We start from the raw sequence: 16,385 nt of genomic DNA on the forward strand, positions 1-16,385 counted from the left end.
TGAAGAAGCTGATGTCACAATTCTGAATTTGAGAAGAGATTATTACAGCCAAGATTATGAGTTAGAGAAAGTTTCTTTGGCCAACCAGGAAAATCAGTTCTCTGCTTACGGGAATGATTTCTGGTATGAAACTTTTTTTCTTTTTTTCTTTTTCTTTTAATTTTTTTTTTCAGTTGAATAATTCTCTTTGTATGAGTTTCCATTTCTGCATTACAGCAACTAACACTGAAGGTTCTTGTAAAAGGAGCAAAGAGGTGCTGGTGAAGTGAGTTGACTGGTGGATCAGTAGTATCAGGGTAACTAGGAAAACAACTGGTAAGGCAGCATTTTGGGTAAGGCAGCATTTTGGAAAGGCTAGAAGATGACAGGTGAGAGACTAAGGGATTAGAAAAGAGTGGGTGACTGAAATTTAACCAAGGCAGAGGTTGCACATTGATGGTCCAAAGTAAGGGGCAACTATATCTTGGGTTGCCTTGTGGAAACAAAGCAGGATTTTGAGACCAGTCTAGGTCTGATGCAAAAAGGGGGAGGAACTGAGGACAATGCTGTGTGATGAAAGGAGACGGGGTGATGGTTGGGATGAGATGCACTAGAAGGACAGGTTCTGTGTCACTATATGGTGGTGAGAATTATATCTGATTCTTTCTAACACTTCTAGGATAAAATTTAATGGGTCATTAGGGTGAAAATGTAGCTTTCAGAAATTAATAATTTTTTTTTTTTTGAAACAAAAGCCGTAAAGAAGAAGAAAGGCAGCCTTGGGTAAGCACAGCCTGGACTGGCTGCAGTGACACAGGTAGCATCAAGAAAATGCAAGTTTCTGTGCTTCTAAGTCAAAAGTAATCATTCCCATTACCAGCCATAGGGATGAATACTTATTGCTATGCCACTGACTCTTTTGTCTTTTTTGTCAGAAGCCTAAAAGAGAAACATTGTGTCAAATCTCTGGTAGAATTAAAAAGAAATTTTCAAATTTCAAATATCATCATGAATTCTTTATATTCTCTTCTTGTCAATGCTGAAATGCTCAAACCTGCTACTGCATTATAGCTCCAGAGTTCAAAGATGTTTTGTGTGTTTCTAATTGTGTATTGATTATAAAAGGTACAATTCCCTGGTTAATTTAAAGTCTCTGACAGACGATCTCTGATTAATTTTTTTTTGTGGTAGGTTAAGAGAGTACCTCCTTCGGCCTTTTTCCCTGTCTCTCTGTTACGGATGTTCAACACTGCAACAGGGTCGGCAGAAGGGAATGTGTGCCCCTACATAAGCAGTTTCATTATGAAGTCTATTTTAGTTCTGGCAAGAGGGAGGTAAAAAGGAGAGCATCAATGCCAAGGGAGTCTGAAGAAATTGCTCATGGAAAATTATCTGGGATTTCTCATATGAATGACACCACACTAGTCAATTAACCCACAACTTATCCCAAACTCCTTTGTCTGAAAGGTGCACATAAACCACACTTTGGACTCCACCACAATGTACTTTCCTTGCTAATATTTCCAGACATCAGTTGCTATCATCATCTGCAGAGCTTCCTCCCTTCAGGGACTCTCATTCCATGAAGTCCTTACTTAGTGCACAGGAGGTGAGCAAGCACAAGCTGAAGCTACTTCAAGGCCATGCCCTGTACAACAGCAGAATCTCATCAGACAACTGCACAGAAGAGCTTTAGAGTAGTTTGAGAAATTACTGCCCTTCAGCTGATTGCAGGTAACTGCACACATGCCCAGACGGTTAGAAGAACAAGTGAACCCAGTCAGTTTAGCCTGCCTTCTATGAACAACTCTTAAACCTAAACATTGGTTAAAGAGCTTTCCTTTTAGCACCACTCACACTGAGCTATGCAACACCTGGCTGCTGCTCGTCTCAGCTGAGTTAGCCTCTCAGTCCTCTACTCCAACTCGATCACTGCCATTATCTGACTGTATCAGCTGCCTCCAGCTGTTGGTATGGTTGGGCTCAGACAGACATAATTCAGTATTCCCTGTCTCTGTAAGGACAGGTGTGGCTGAGGGTTCTCAGAGCCTGTGCCATAACTTTCTAACAAGTGTGGGAACCCCAAGATGCTTTGTCTTTAGGATTTTACATTTTCATGTACAAAGTGATTCTCTCTTTGAGTGTAAATGTTTCTTAAACAGCTCAGCATGCTTCCACATATGAGCTACTTTAGCCTAGCAGGTCTACAGATGTGGGTGGCAGGTTCAGCATGGCCAGCTTAAAGCCTGGAGGCTATGTTCAGCCCAGCAGGACAGTGTTTGGCACACAGCCTCAGCTCCACCATCTTCTTCCCCCCAGATGTGAGCACGGCATAGCCTGAAGGCCAGACAGTTGGGAGCCATCAGTGCTGCCCTAGAGAAACCACAGCCCCTTCTCTGATACACACTTGACCGGCTGATATCTTCACCACATGATAGGCATGTGCCTGAGCACCTGATGGTGCAGGATAGTGGCTGTAGCTACTAGTCATTCATTTGGCTTGCAGTTCTCCTGGCACTTTGCTTGAGCTAATAAGCCCTCCTGAGAGGCAGCTTATATTCACTTGGGCACAGAGCCATGCTAATACAGCTCTCCAGCTTTCCAAATGGAGCTGGCTGGGAGCTGGCATGTGTCTGGCCAGCATGGAGCACAGACAGGGGAGCCTGCCCATGTAGATGTACCCTAAGTTACTCCTGAAATGTCTGGACATGTACTTATACATAAAGTGTTTTTGTAAAGCATAGGAGAACTCAACTCTTCATGGGTTTTCACAATATTCTACTCCTGGACACAGCAGTAAATTAATGTGGTGGTATGCATGCAGGAAAAAAAATTTGAACAAAGAAGTAAAATTCCTTTCCCATTCTGTGTACTCATGTGTGCGTGCACTCTAAGTATAGCTTACAAATCTTTCTCTCCATCTTCCAAGTTCCTGTACCTTTGGTGGAAGAACAAAAATTAAGTTATTTGTCCAAAGATGGAAATCTGAGATTGTTATAAAGGAGAGATTGTGCAGATTGCCAGGTGATCTGACAGACTGATAGATTACGAGGCCAGAGGGAGCTACTATAAATCAACTGATCTCATGTCCTTTAAGATCCAGGCCTCATACTAGCCTGGATTTAGTCCTGTTTCATGCAGCACATGCCTCAGTCCTGGTTGATGCCTACTTGCATCTCCAGGTGTCTAAATACCACCAAATCAGGTGTCACTCCTGCTCCCATGTTTCCTGACAACTTTTGTCTTGCAAGCATAACTGACACTCTGAGGTCTTCCTCCCATTCCTGTCTTTCCTGAACTCCAATCTAAAAGCCTCAGGAGGACTGAAAGGTCCTTCTTATGCCACCACTACCCTTTCTGATTTCCCCTGTCACCACTTTGGAAAACTAACAACTTTGATGTCTCCTCTTAGGTCTCTCACTGAGGAATGGCAGGGCCACCTGGTACATGACATGCTGCAGTCTCCTTTCTTTCTTTCCCAGTATCAAGGACTGAAAACTTCCCTCTTCCAGGGGAAGGAGAGCCATTTCTGTGTTCACAGTGTAGCTGCCTTTTTTCTCTCTAGAGCTTTTGGCCAATTATCAAATTATGAAACTGCTGGTAAAATCTTTAAGAGGCTCAAATGAGACCCAAAAGCAATAGCATGTTAAATTGTTGTGTTGGTAGGGGAAACAAAGACTGCTTTGTACTTCTTTGAGATATATCTCACAGAAAGAATGGTTACAGTGATAGAATTAAAGGGGAAAATACGTATTATATGGGACAAAAGTCAGGAATGAAAGGAAACTTTAAGTTCAGTAAATCAGAGAAGGATTTTTTAATAAATTTGCCTCAAATTATGGGAATCACTGGAATTAATGGTAAATCTAGAACAACTGAGAATTATATTTTACTTCTCTTTAGCTGTTATGGTTTCTGCAATACAAACTGACCAGTCAGCAAGTTAGAGATAAGACTTGACTCAGACATTCTCCAAAATAAAGTACTTTCAAGATCTAATAGTGAAAACCAACACTTTTTTCTAATGTGGACAAACACTATGAAAAGTTACAATTCAGGATTTCTGTTTTCAATTCGCATTTATATCCAGAGCACCAAGACAGTTTTCCCAAGAGCGAAAACATCCCTTTCCAAGTACCCACAGGCTAACTTTAGCACAATGGTTTCTCATATAAATATAGTTCGTGGGGCCAGTTCCACACAGTCTCAAAAGACTTGTTGGATGTGACTTTGTCTTGTGCATAGACAGCTTTATAGCAGTATACACACCATTTTTCTGAACTGAACATCAGTTCCTACCGAAATATTTCCTGTTTCTTTTCTTCAGATACAGACAAATCAGGACTGGAGAATGATGAGCCCCCCAGTTTAGCAGAGAAAATTGCTCACCAGTGATAAATATGCACCGTTTCTCACCTGTACAACTGACATCTGGGCAGACATTGATATGTGAGTCACAGAATGGAAGCTATCCCAGAAAATGACTTTGAATTAAAAAGGATGATGAAAAGGACTCCTTATGACACACACCTTTCAGAAAATCACTACAGTAGCAAAGAACTTTGCAGAATATGCTGCAAATTTGCAGCTGAGATTAACTGACATCATGGTGATTCCTTTGGTGGTAACAAAAGTTATCTTAAACTGAATTGAGAACCTCTTCCTCCATTCTTGGTGGAGTCCACGTTGGTCCAACATAGGCCTTGGAAGCTCCAGCACATTAGACAATAAAAAAATTGGTAAAAACAATAAAACCCTGGAAGCATAGTGGATCAAAATTTCTGAATAGAGAAAAAAATGTCATGGCGCTGTGTCAAGCTCAAAGCACATACCATATTCTACTTTTAACAAAATAACATGCCACTCTGAGGAAATGGTGCAAACCTTCAAATTACCTTTGTCCTCCTTTGTTTCATGTGAAATCTGATCGACATTCATGGAATAACAGAGATTTAGGCATCAGTAATTAGGCTTCAGGGTAAACGCCTCTCTGGAATAAGAGCTTGCTTCAGGCTCCTTTCAGGTCATCATGGAGTAGCACAGACTTTGACTCACAGACACTCATGTCACAGCTGGGAAGGTATTTTAACTTATTTTCACTGTGAAAAATGAGATCTCGGAGCACCAGAAACACCCTTTCCCTAAAGAAAAACTGTCTGCATTTCTACCAAGATGGAGCTGGAACCATTTGTTCCCTGTTGCTTTGTTTAAATGAGGCAATCTACTAGCCATGTGAAGTATGCAGCAAAAACCAGCACTCCATCCCAATAACTCTGGCAACAACTGCTGTTTTCAGTCTCCTCTTCAAGGTCAAAAGAATCAAGAAGATAATTGAGACCAAACCCATACATCTGACCCCTGCCAATAGCCTAGACCATTCACAATTGATTTCAAAAAGGAAGCAGCATCCAGATTGTCTTGGTGGCACTGCTGAAAGAACTGATGGCTGCAGTCAGGAGGCAAGTGGCCAAGCAGATGTATTCATGGGCTTTTCAGCTTCCTTTGACATCAGCAGTTCCACTCTCTTGGGAGACACTATTTTGGGGATCTGGGGTCTCAGACAAAGCCAAGAAGAACTTTCTGCCTTGAAGTGCCTCTGATGTCAAGTTCTGGAGGGCTCAGGCTTACCTCCACTTTACACCAACACACGTTTGTGCATTCGTGGTATTGTTTGCAGATGGGTGCAATTAGGGCAGCTCTCTGAACACTACGCCAAACAAGAACAATATACCAAAGGAGAAATGAGTAACAAGCAGTACAGACAAACGTTGGCAAGACAGTGGTGATGCCTGCAGAAACAGGGTAATGTTTATAGACAGAGAAGCTGGAAAAGCAGCAACACCTCAGCTCAGATTATCTGTCTCCCATCTGCTAATACATCATGCAGCCTTAAGATCTGTCTGAACTGACCACTACTACAAGAAAATACTGTTCTTTTCCAGAAGCAAATAGGTGAATTGAACCTCTTCCACATGGAGGAGAGGGAGCCTTTTGTGCATATCCTTGTTGGCATGAGACTGCAGCATTACAATGTTCTCTCAGAGGAAGACCGTAGGAGCTGTCCTCAAATGCCAGTTTGTACACATGTGCTGCTGTATCCTACCAGAGACATCAAGAGCTCTCCTATGAAAGAGGAGCACACCCCTCTTTGCCTCTGCTCTGCCCTATTAGACATATTTCAAGCTTTAGATGCTAAGCTCAACAACCATTAATGATTTTACAGACTGCCTAATGGGTGGCCTACCTACCTGAGATCTCCAAGATAAGATCAATGTAGATGCTCAACTTGATGGAGAACAGATTGAATGTACTGAAAGCAAGCAGTAGAGGGGCATCAGCAAAGGCAAGTGAGGAAACCCCACTTGAAAGAAAAGCTGCTTTGAGAGTTCAGTAGTTGGAGCTAAGATGTTTGACTCTCGTGGATTTGGTGTACATGTATCAAAACAGTGGTTTAATGGATAAGTTAATTTTATGTTCTGTAAACCTGCGGATATACCACATCATGTGACTCTCATACTTGTCCTGAAGTCCTACTTAGGATGCAATTCTTCTCATCAGTACTTTTAATTTTACTTTTTGCCGAAGTCATCAGCTTTCATAGGAAGGATTGGGTACTGATCACTATTCTAATATTGTCACAGTGTTTATCTGGTCTCTATGTCCTGGCAAAACTTATAGTCACTGATAGTGATCTGCTCATCTCAACATCGTGTGGGAAACTGTATATCGTATAGGAGCCAGCAATGTCTCTTTTTACTCTTGGAAAGTGACACAACCCAGAGTTACTGGAACTCCTATTTTCTTTTTTCCCACTCTCTCTCTGTCTTTTTTTTTTTTAATGTTCCCTGTTAAAATCAAGAAAATGAGCCACATATTTTTAATAATGAGAATCTGGATGAGGTTCAATCTAAATTTTGAAAATATATTCCAATTAAAGACTTTAATAGATTCTTGGCTTTCCCCACATCTCATTGCCATGTGTATTCAATAATCCCAAGCCCCCTTTTTCCCTAGTAATAAGTAGTAGACTGCAGAGCGGGTGACATCATTCTCCAGAAGGTCAGCCTCTCCTAAACTGCTGTTTTCTGATCATCTGTAAGGTTTTGTTTGGGGGGACTTTTATATAGACTGGCTGCAGCTCTGCTCTGACTGTGTCAAACATGGTACTTGTTCTAGTAAACCTGTGATGACTTCTGCATTGCATGCTCCAAAAGAGAGGTTTGGTGCTCAGGAGGGTTCACTGACAGAAATGATATTTTCTCCTCATTGGTAGGGTAACACAGTGACTGCAACGACCACAGACCTGCAGAGGCTTGCTGATGCTCTTGGCTACACCAGTGAGAAATGGAAATAAAGTTTGTGGACCACTAGTGCCAGCCACACCAGACATCTGTGTTACTGGTTGTGGTATCAGGCTCTCCAGCTTGTGCGGCAGCTGAAACCTATCATTGTGTAAATTAGAAAGTTATTTAATCCTTGTACGAAACAGCTGCATACAGTGCTCTGAGTATCAATTCTCTGTGTCGCTGTGGCCCTTGCTCAACATATAGCTCAGGCCAAATGAATGAGCAAAACACTAGGATGCATGTTTAACAAGAGAAAGGATAATGTGGAAAAAATTATAATACCTTTAGATAATTGTATCATGTGGCTGCATCTGGAATATTCTGTGCAGACTTGTTTTTAAAGAAACGATTAAGGACCTGGAAAACCTCCCAATAGAAGAGAAATGAAATGACTGGCTCTATTCACTGTGAGAAGCACGGAAGAGGGACATAAAAACCTATAAAACAATTATATTAAGAAGGTGGAAGGGAAAGAACTTGTATTCTGCTTATCTCATTACATCCCATAAAAAGGGATGAATATTCAATTACAGTAGAAAAATCAGAGTCACCTGAATGAAGTGTTTCCCAAAGTTGTGCTATAAAAACATGGAAACCTCAATTACAGGAATCTATCAAGGATGAGTGACACGCAGCTAACACATATTCTTTACTCAGCAAGATAATATAGGCCACGAGGGTTTAGCTCTGATCTTTTTGATTAACTGTGCAAAGTGAGCTTTCATTCTCAGGCATATTCTCTAGCCAACACATTATTCTACCTTTCTTTCCACTGAATTAATTTCTTTCCATCCTTTAAAAATTCAAATGGTAGAAGACCATAGTATAACATTAGTTCCCAGCCAGGAAATTGTCTCCCAGCTGCTTCCCACTTTTTTTTTTTTCCTTCTACACCAAAGATTGCATGTCCCTTTTCATCACAGTGTTACATACATTGTACCTTTGCCTGTGCAGTGTCTTATCCACCATGACCTCCAAATTCTTGTCAGTGCCAATGCTTTCCAGCACACTCAGTAGATATGTACACCCTACGTTTTGTTCCTAGACACTTGATATTGTATCTGGCTGAACTTAAAGCCATGCTTTGTTTGAATATGTGCAGGTTACCAAGCTATCCCTATTGCTCTTCATACCCCTGTCCTCATCATTACTGATGACTTTGCAGTCTTTATGAGATTTGCACTTTTTAGCAAATGCAGTTTTATTTGGCTCTGGACCAGTTAGTCCAGGAAACAGTCTTTGCAGAGAAACACTGGGACTGCCCTCACTGGATGGTGTTTTCATGTTTATCATCAGCTTTCACATTTATTCATCAGCTTTGAGATCAGCCTGCCACTCATTTCTTCAAATACACTAATGATAACTTTTTCAAGCTGGCACACGTGGCATTAAGTTAAACGTTCTCTAAAAATTCTTCACACCATTTATTTCTAACAGGCAAGTCAGATAATCAAATAAATTATATTTATTTGACAAAACTGTTTTAGGAAAGGCAGATAATACTTTTTATTTCATGAAAAAAAATATGGAAGGGGAAAAGATAAGAATCCATAGCAATCCTCAGCATGTAAAAATCCATCTGGAAAGCAGCAAAGTCACCATATCTATACTTCTGAAGTCCCAAGCTTCTGCCCCAGAAAGCATTATTTGTCCTGCCACAGTAAGGGGGACTCTCCATCCCCCTTAATCAGGGCTGAATTCCAGAGTCCCTGCAGGGAATCTGTTCCAGAACTCCACTAGACTTCATGTAACTGGAGCCTGTTACTTCTTCTTCTATCCACCACAGGCAGCATTTTATTTCAGTGCTATGATGTCCTCCCCCACCCCCTCTCCAGCCCGTACAGCCATGACTTTCTCTTCATTGGTAATGTTTCCTCCTAGGCACATGGCCATTTTTACTGCTCTCATCTTGGCTCGCTGCAGTAAGCATGCACTCCTCTTGAGTTGCAGTGGACAGACACATCTAGGCTTCATGTATTTATGCTGGCCTTTGGTGGCTGTCCCAGCAGCCAGGTATTAAAATAGGGTGTGTTTGTACCTTGGCTTTGCACCGATTGCTGAGACCAAGGGTCAGCATGGCACGGCAGCCACTGGAGAGGGGAGCGCTATGATGCAGGGAGCATTTCTGATGCATTATCTTAAGGTTCTTTTGCTTGGCTAAACGCAAAGCTCAAGAGCACTGTTTTGTAGTAAGTTATTACGTTTTGAGACCGACCTGTGGACACAACCTTAGTTAGGGGCTGCCCTATTCCTAGTGGTCTGTAGTGCAGTGGTGGTGGTCTGCACTGCTCTGGCTGGTCACAGGGTACTGGCTTGCTTCCTGGTTTTTCAGCTGCCAAACTATATTAAAACAAGCTAAAAATACATTAAATATTTTCCTTTCCTAATATTACCTTACCACGTAAGCAAGAGCTGGACTTGCCACTAGGATGTTATCTGATAACCAAAGGGAGGGGAGGGGAGCTGTGCAAGCCCAAATAGGAGGTGAGACAGGCCGGCCAGCCGCCAGAGGAGGGAGGCTGCTTCAGCAAGGGTGATCAGAAGGAGAGGCTGTTATGTTTCTATTTAGGTGGGTGATGAAAACCTTTCTGAATCCCTTCTTTAACCCATCTCTGACCACAAACCCCACCACAAGTGCTCCTCTCCACACATTCCCCTGAGATTCTGCAAAATATCTCCTCCCCCATGCTGTGCTGGATCTTCTCCTGATCCTGCCTGCCCAGTGGGCAGCCCCCAGCCTCTCTCTGGATTAGACCATGTCATCCCCAGGTGGATGCAAGGTCTGCAGGGAAGCTTTAGTTTGATGTCCAGCTGATGCTGAAGAGGCTGCAGAATGTGCTCTGCTACACATGGCACCCATTTATTTTTGACTCTTTAACCTCACAGGTGTTACATCTAAAGACACTTTGGGTTTGTTTCTTTTGTTGCATTTATACTGGGGGAAAGAAAAAACAAAACAAAACAAAAAATATGTTGCACCAATACTCTGCTCACAGTGATGACCGTGTTTTGAACTAGAAAGAACTGCAATGAAGTCAGTGAGTAAATCCTATCAGCACAAAACAAAAATGGTATTGCAGCCTGAAACTAGAGATGAAAGCCCTGTTTAAGAAATGAGAGATACAAAGGGCAGAAGCTATGAAAAGACACAGTACGAACAACTGGAAAATACTTGGCCTACCCAATAATTCTTCCCAGCCTCATACTGACAGTCTTTCCAGCAAGGCCCCCAGGTTTTGAAAGCAAGGCAGTGTGATCTTGGCGGGATGCGTACAGGGCACATTTCTGGTCTCCTGAAGCTTCCAGAGGACATACATTCCTTCCCCTTGGGTTCCCACTCAAATGGCAAACTCTAATTGTAAACGGTGAACAACATGCCTGACATGCTGGAACATTGCCTCTGTCTCTCTCTGCTCTCTTTGTGCTTATCTCAACTCATGCCATGCATGTGGACTGGTTCACCCAACACTGTGCTCCTTCCTGCTCCATGTTTGAGCTCTGAGGACACCAGGGAGGTGATGCAGCTGCATCACACCTTACAATGTACAGCTTGTCCCGCGTTTCCTAGCTGACATCCATCCTCTCTGCTCTGTGTCCTTTCACGGCCATTAAGAGCTCAACAAGGTGTGTGACCCCTCACCCCAGCACAAAGAGAGCTCACTGCTCTTGCACCCTCTTCCCCTGTTCTTTTTGCAGCTCTTTGTGCAGTTCTTTGCATGCCCTTTGTATGCTCACCTTGCTGCTTCTGCATAGTAGTGAAATCTTCAAAGGTGAGGGTGCGCACAGGGGGCCTCCAGAAGGCGTAGGTCTCCATGATGGCCTCCAGCCCTGTCCTGTGGAATGGAAATAAAGTAAGGAGAGAAGAACATCAATCAGCTGGCAAGGATATTGGCACCAGGGAAGGAGGGCTCTCATCTTGCTTGACAGGCTGCCAGTGGCCACCAAAAGGCCACAGTGGCATCTGTGAATTTCGCAAGCAAGCCTTCCCACACGGGTGCTGGCTGCTAGAGTAAAACAACATTTCCCCAGTCTAAGATTTCAAAAGCTCCTAACAGTCTTTCAGTGCCTTTTTCTTTTTAAAAGGATCCTAAATTTTCATTCTGCTTTGCAGGTGACAGCCAGCTCCACAAGGCACGCTTTTTCGCAGAACTGGCTTCCACACTTTATGGACGGAAGCTGTCGTACATGCAAATGTGGGAGATCAGGGATTCAGCCTACAGAATCAGAGTGTTTTTGTGAATAGCCTTTCCCTGTCACTTCCCACTTCGGGACACTGTTCTGAAGTGCTATTGGAAGTCGTCCAAAAGGGAGTCTTGTTGGTTTGGGATTTTGACTGGAAATGAAGTAAGAGGCTTTTTGTAAAAAAGTTGGTGACATCTCTGCTTTGGGTCTCTAACTCACTGTAGATAAGGTACCAAAGAGAAAAAGCCAAAAATCAAGTGAGAACAAGTTTTCCTCTTAAAGGTCCGGGGTCTTGGGTTTGGTTTTGTTTTCACTGCAGAACGTTAGCTCTGCTGGAAGTGTCTAACTCCACAGGCTCACTGAGGACATAGCTGCGTTACCAGAAGATCCCCATGTTCTTTATGAGACAACACACTGTCTCTTCTTCCCAGGAAAGGTTCTTCTTTGCAGACACTGAATTTTGCTCTGTTTCCCATTCCTTGCCTTTCCCTGCATCTTTTCCCATAGGAGGTTATAGCCCTTGCATGGGCTTAGCACAACTAGAGATGCTTTGTCAAATGCGAGAACATATCCTCTTTCAATGCAAAAGTCTCTAACATCCGCAGAGCCGCCCATCAGATGTTGAGCTGATACTGGAGCTGTCTTTTGCTTCTGAAAATGTCTTTCTGCACGTGCCTCTACTCACTCAGTTAACTTTCCAAAGTCTCCCCGGAAGCTCAGATGCTTTAAATACATTGGAGTTGGCAAACCAAACTCTGTATTTTAAGAGGAGGTTTAGAAGTGAGGTTGTTGCATGGTGTTTATTAGCTGCTAAGCTGTTAGAAGTAGAAACAGAAGACATCTCTGCATAGCAGTCTCACACTAGCACTGAGCACATTACAACAAAACTATTTGGTTAATACAGTGGCCTCTGCCAGCTCATGGAGCTTGGAGACAACAAGGCAGTGCAGAGCGTGAGCCTGTATGCTAAGCTGGGCTCTGTGTGCAGAAGCAGCTCTCAGACTACCAGTACCACCCCCAGGATTTCCTCTGCTCCCCAAGTAAGGAAGCTGCACATGTGCAGGCTCCAGCTGCTTCTTGACATGCACAGCCAGGAAGAGACGGGTACCGATCTGCATCCTTTTGAAACAAACCCCAGCCCAAATGCCGAGGGAGGATTTTCTGGTACCATATAACCCTTGAGCATAAAATGCCCTGAGCAAGTCAATGTAGCAAGATCGACTGCTGAAAGGATCTGCCTTGATGGTTAAAAAGGAGTAATCTGTCCTGAAATGAAAGCTGAAAGCTCCAACCCTGCAAATCCAGCTGTTCTGCATCTGCCACAGGGGTGGTGCAGGGGAGCAGAGAGGCCAGCTCACCAAAGCCAGTTTGCACAGTCTGGTTCAACCATGGATCCCTGTGCACATAACCTATCACTGCACCAGTAGCTGACTTCTAGCTCTGCTCTCATCTAGATGGAGATATAAATACACCTTTCTCTTTTGGGTATAGGTACAAACAATAGATACAAACACCATTAAACTTCTTGGCCTGGTTAATGGTTGGACTTAATTATCTTGAAGGTCTTTTTCAGCCTAAATAATTCTGGTATATGATTTTGCTCCCTTCCCATAAAAAAAAGCCCCTCATGGGCTGTGGCTTAGGGAAACAATAAGCTATTGCCCCTGCCTCTTCTTGGAGCCTGCATCATTCACAGCTCAAATTTAAAATTCCTAGCTCTCAGTCTACAGCTTTCCCTTGTATCAATACAGTTCTCAGAAGAGAACTGTATTTCTAAAAGAAAATGAAAAAAATAAAAGTCAGGAGATAATAAAAAGAGATAAAAGAGTAAATGATAAATAATATACTACTTTCAAGGATCAGAATCCACTCTTTCTATTCCTGCACAGGATGCCAGGGAAGAGAGGGATGCCACCTGGGACCCATCTCCTACTCCTGGACCTCCAGGGTAGCAGGTCTGAAACAGCCCCTGTGCCACATATATGGCTACTGGCCCCCCACATCCCCTCTGTAGCTGCCAGCCTCACCAGATTCATAGCTTGCCCTGCAATGCTCTGGGCAGCTCTACAGCCACCAGTATCTGAAGAATGGCCGCCAAACTCCACAGCAGGCTTAAAGACACCTCTTCACTCTTCCTTCCCCAAGTGAGAGCCCTTTGCTCCCACAGAAGTGTGCACAGGATTGTACATCTTGAACACACATGACAAAACACCCCAAGTGTGTGGGTGACAGCTCAAAGTTATGTCCAATTCTCCTACAAATGAATTTAAGCCCCTCTATAACTAGATTATCTTTTTTATCTTTTCCTTTGTGCAGAAGAAGTGTTGTGGGTGTTTTTGAAATATTACCTGAGCAGAACACATACGTACTGAACTTTCAGATTCTTCCATGGATCAGACAAGATCCAAGAGTCAGCAGCCTCACCTGCTATGCACCTATCACCCCATTTAATGGAGTCTTGCAGCAAAGGAAAGCGCAGCTGTACAAAAACTTATTGGGTGAGAGTGCACACCACTTTAACACAACTATTTTTGCAACTCTTCAGCAGCAATCTTAGCAGTTTCTTTTGGGCTTTGGTGAGAGCTGCTGGTACCAAGCGTGCTGAACATTATCCATGTGGCATCCACTTTCTCTTCCAAAGAACTGCACTGAAAAATTGACTTCAAACTGTCTATCAGGCCATAAAGCTTCCCTTCTCACACCATCTTTATGAAGGAAGTAAAAAAGTATCAGAAGAGGACTCAGTGCCAGCTTTATTTTAATAAGGTCAGTCCTTTAAAAGGTATCCAAAATTTGCTCTTTTTCGTTCATTTTTTTAAATTTATTTTTAGTGCTATAAAGTTTTAATAATAGGCAATAAATGAAACAGTTCCATTGTCTGAAAAATGAAAAAAGATGTACAAGCTATCTGTGCACTTCCATAATCCATCCCATACGGCCGACCTTGCCATTCCTGCTGCATGCAGGATTCAGGTCATCATTTCATAGTTCAGTGGGGAAGCCAAACTATTGGCTCCAAGCATCCTCCTCACTCTCCTACCCTAGACAAAAGCTCTAAAAGCACTTCCAACACAAAAAACTTTTATTCACCTCAGCTGCCCACATCTGAAAGGAAAACGCTGTTGCTTGCCTTCAGCTTACTTTTTTTTCTTCCATCACCCTGCTGGGTTTTCAGACTGTTGCCCCTTCTGGCTTCCTCCTGGATAAGGAGCTCTCCTAAGCATCCCACTGTCGAATGAACTTTACTCAGTCTCCAAAAATAGGCTCTGGCATTAAACCTGCACCCCCACTACCCAAACATTTGGCTAGCTGATCCCCATATGTCAAAAACACTGCTTCTCAATCTCTTGAAGTTCAGGAAAGCAAACAAGTAATACCTGGCTTGTAAGTACATTGCCCCCTTAAAGAAATATCTCTTTTATCTAGGCATCCTTTCACCACCAAGACCAGGTCTCTTGCTTTACTTTTACAGATGCCTCATCCAATAAGAGGTAACTGAGACTAGGCTTTCTCACACAGGCTAGCTCCCTAACCCACCAAGGCTGATGGCTAAGTTGCTGAACAACATTTGTTAGTCTTAATTAGTTTTATAAACAGTATGACCCCATAATTTCTGCATCAGGCAACGACAGTAAAACAGTATCAGAATAAGAAACGAGTGAAGGAAAATCATCCCTCTCTGTTTCATGGAAAAGCTTCACCACAAGGAAGAAAGGCAATGTCTTAGGGAAGAAATAGCCCAAGAGTTCCTCTTCTCTCATCATGCTTTGTTTTTCCCAGTGTTTGCGTTTCCTTTTAATTTGCTAGCAAACTCTAACCATGGCTCTGTTTCAGCAGACCAATATGGCTGGGATAGGATGCCCTGGAGCAGTCTCAGGTATTCTGTGGCCCCTACTGCTGCCACACTGTTTTTTTAAACTTATACAGAAAACCTTCTGGACATATACACCACTTCCCTTCTTCACAAATGGTCCCTTTCTCAAATTACCCTGTTTCTTTTTCAAAGGAGGCCTACACTTTCAGTGGGATTTTCTCCAGCTACAGTCTGATGCTCTGTAGCTGACCAAAGTTGTGAGGATGCAGGAAGTTGCAGAGCATCTTGATGATTACTGTAATTGACCAGTGATTCTGATGAGATAAAAATTCATTAGGGGAAGAGGAACCATCCAGCATAGCTAAGAAAAATCCCATTTAGTGAAGCCTTTCCACACGCAGCTTGGATCCTAATGATTTTCTCCCTCCTATGTGTACACCGACATACATGTGTCCTCTTTAAAGGCAGCAGCTGAATGTTACAGTGTCCTCTGCTAGCTGACAGCAGCAGTGCAGCCTTAGCCAGACCACTGCTTGTGAGGCAGGCGTCTGACTGCTTATATATGCTTGCAAATACCTTTGCCTGTTTTTTCTTCTGAAAGCCTCAGGCTTCTCTCTTTGATGTGTAATACCTTAAAGATTTTAATTCCTCTTTACATCAGCAGAGAGCCTTACTGAGCCCTCCCCACAGCTGCAGCCGTGTAGCAATTTCCTGCCCTTTCTTAAATCAATGAGCTACAAAGATCAGTAATTCCCAACCTTTTCAGGAAACTGTCCAAATTCACTGGGCTAGGACCTTATTAATGCCTTCCATGTTCATCTAGCCCACCATGTACCTGGAACTGCATCAATCCCTCTTCTAAGCGCAGCTTCCAGTGCAGCTGCATCTGCACACAGGGAAGACCTTGTACAGGGGGCACACGCTACTTCCCCCACAGAGGGAAGGAGAGCAGCGTAAAAGGCACATGTGCCCAAAGTATCAGAACTAATACGGCAGGGATTAAATAAGGATGGTTATGTCTTTTCACATAGCTGCTTTGAGATGAGAACAGAGGGCTGACATAG

General features: G+C 43.0%; 1 protein-coding gene across 1 annotated transcript in view; it reads right to left on the reverse strand.

Annotated features, from left to right (window-relative positions):
* TBX15 (T-box transcription factor 15) overlaps nucleotides 1–16,385 on the reverse strand; it is a 102,245-nt gene that overhangs the window by 3,033 nt on the left and 82,827 nt on the right. The window contains exon 7 of the mRNA XM_080575819.1: nucleotides 11,061–11,158. Coding sequence (XP_080431945.1) covers nucleotides 11,061–11,158 — 98 coding nt within the window. The remainder of the gene's footprint in view (nucleotides 1–11,060; nucleotides 11,159–16,385) is intronic.

This window comes from Anser brachyrhynchus (genome assembly GCF_964034855.1).
Source record: "Anser brachyrhynchus genome assembly, chromosome: 1".
Taxonomy (NCBI): Eukaryota; Metazoa; Chordata; class Aves; order Anseriformes; family Anatidae; genus Anser; species Anser brachyrhynchus.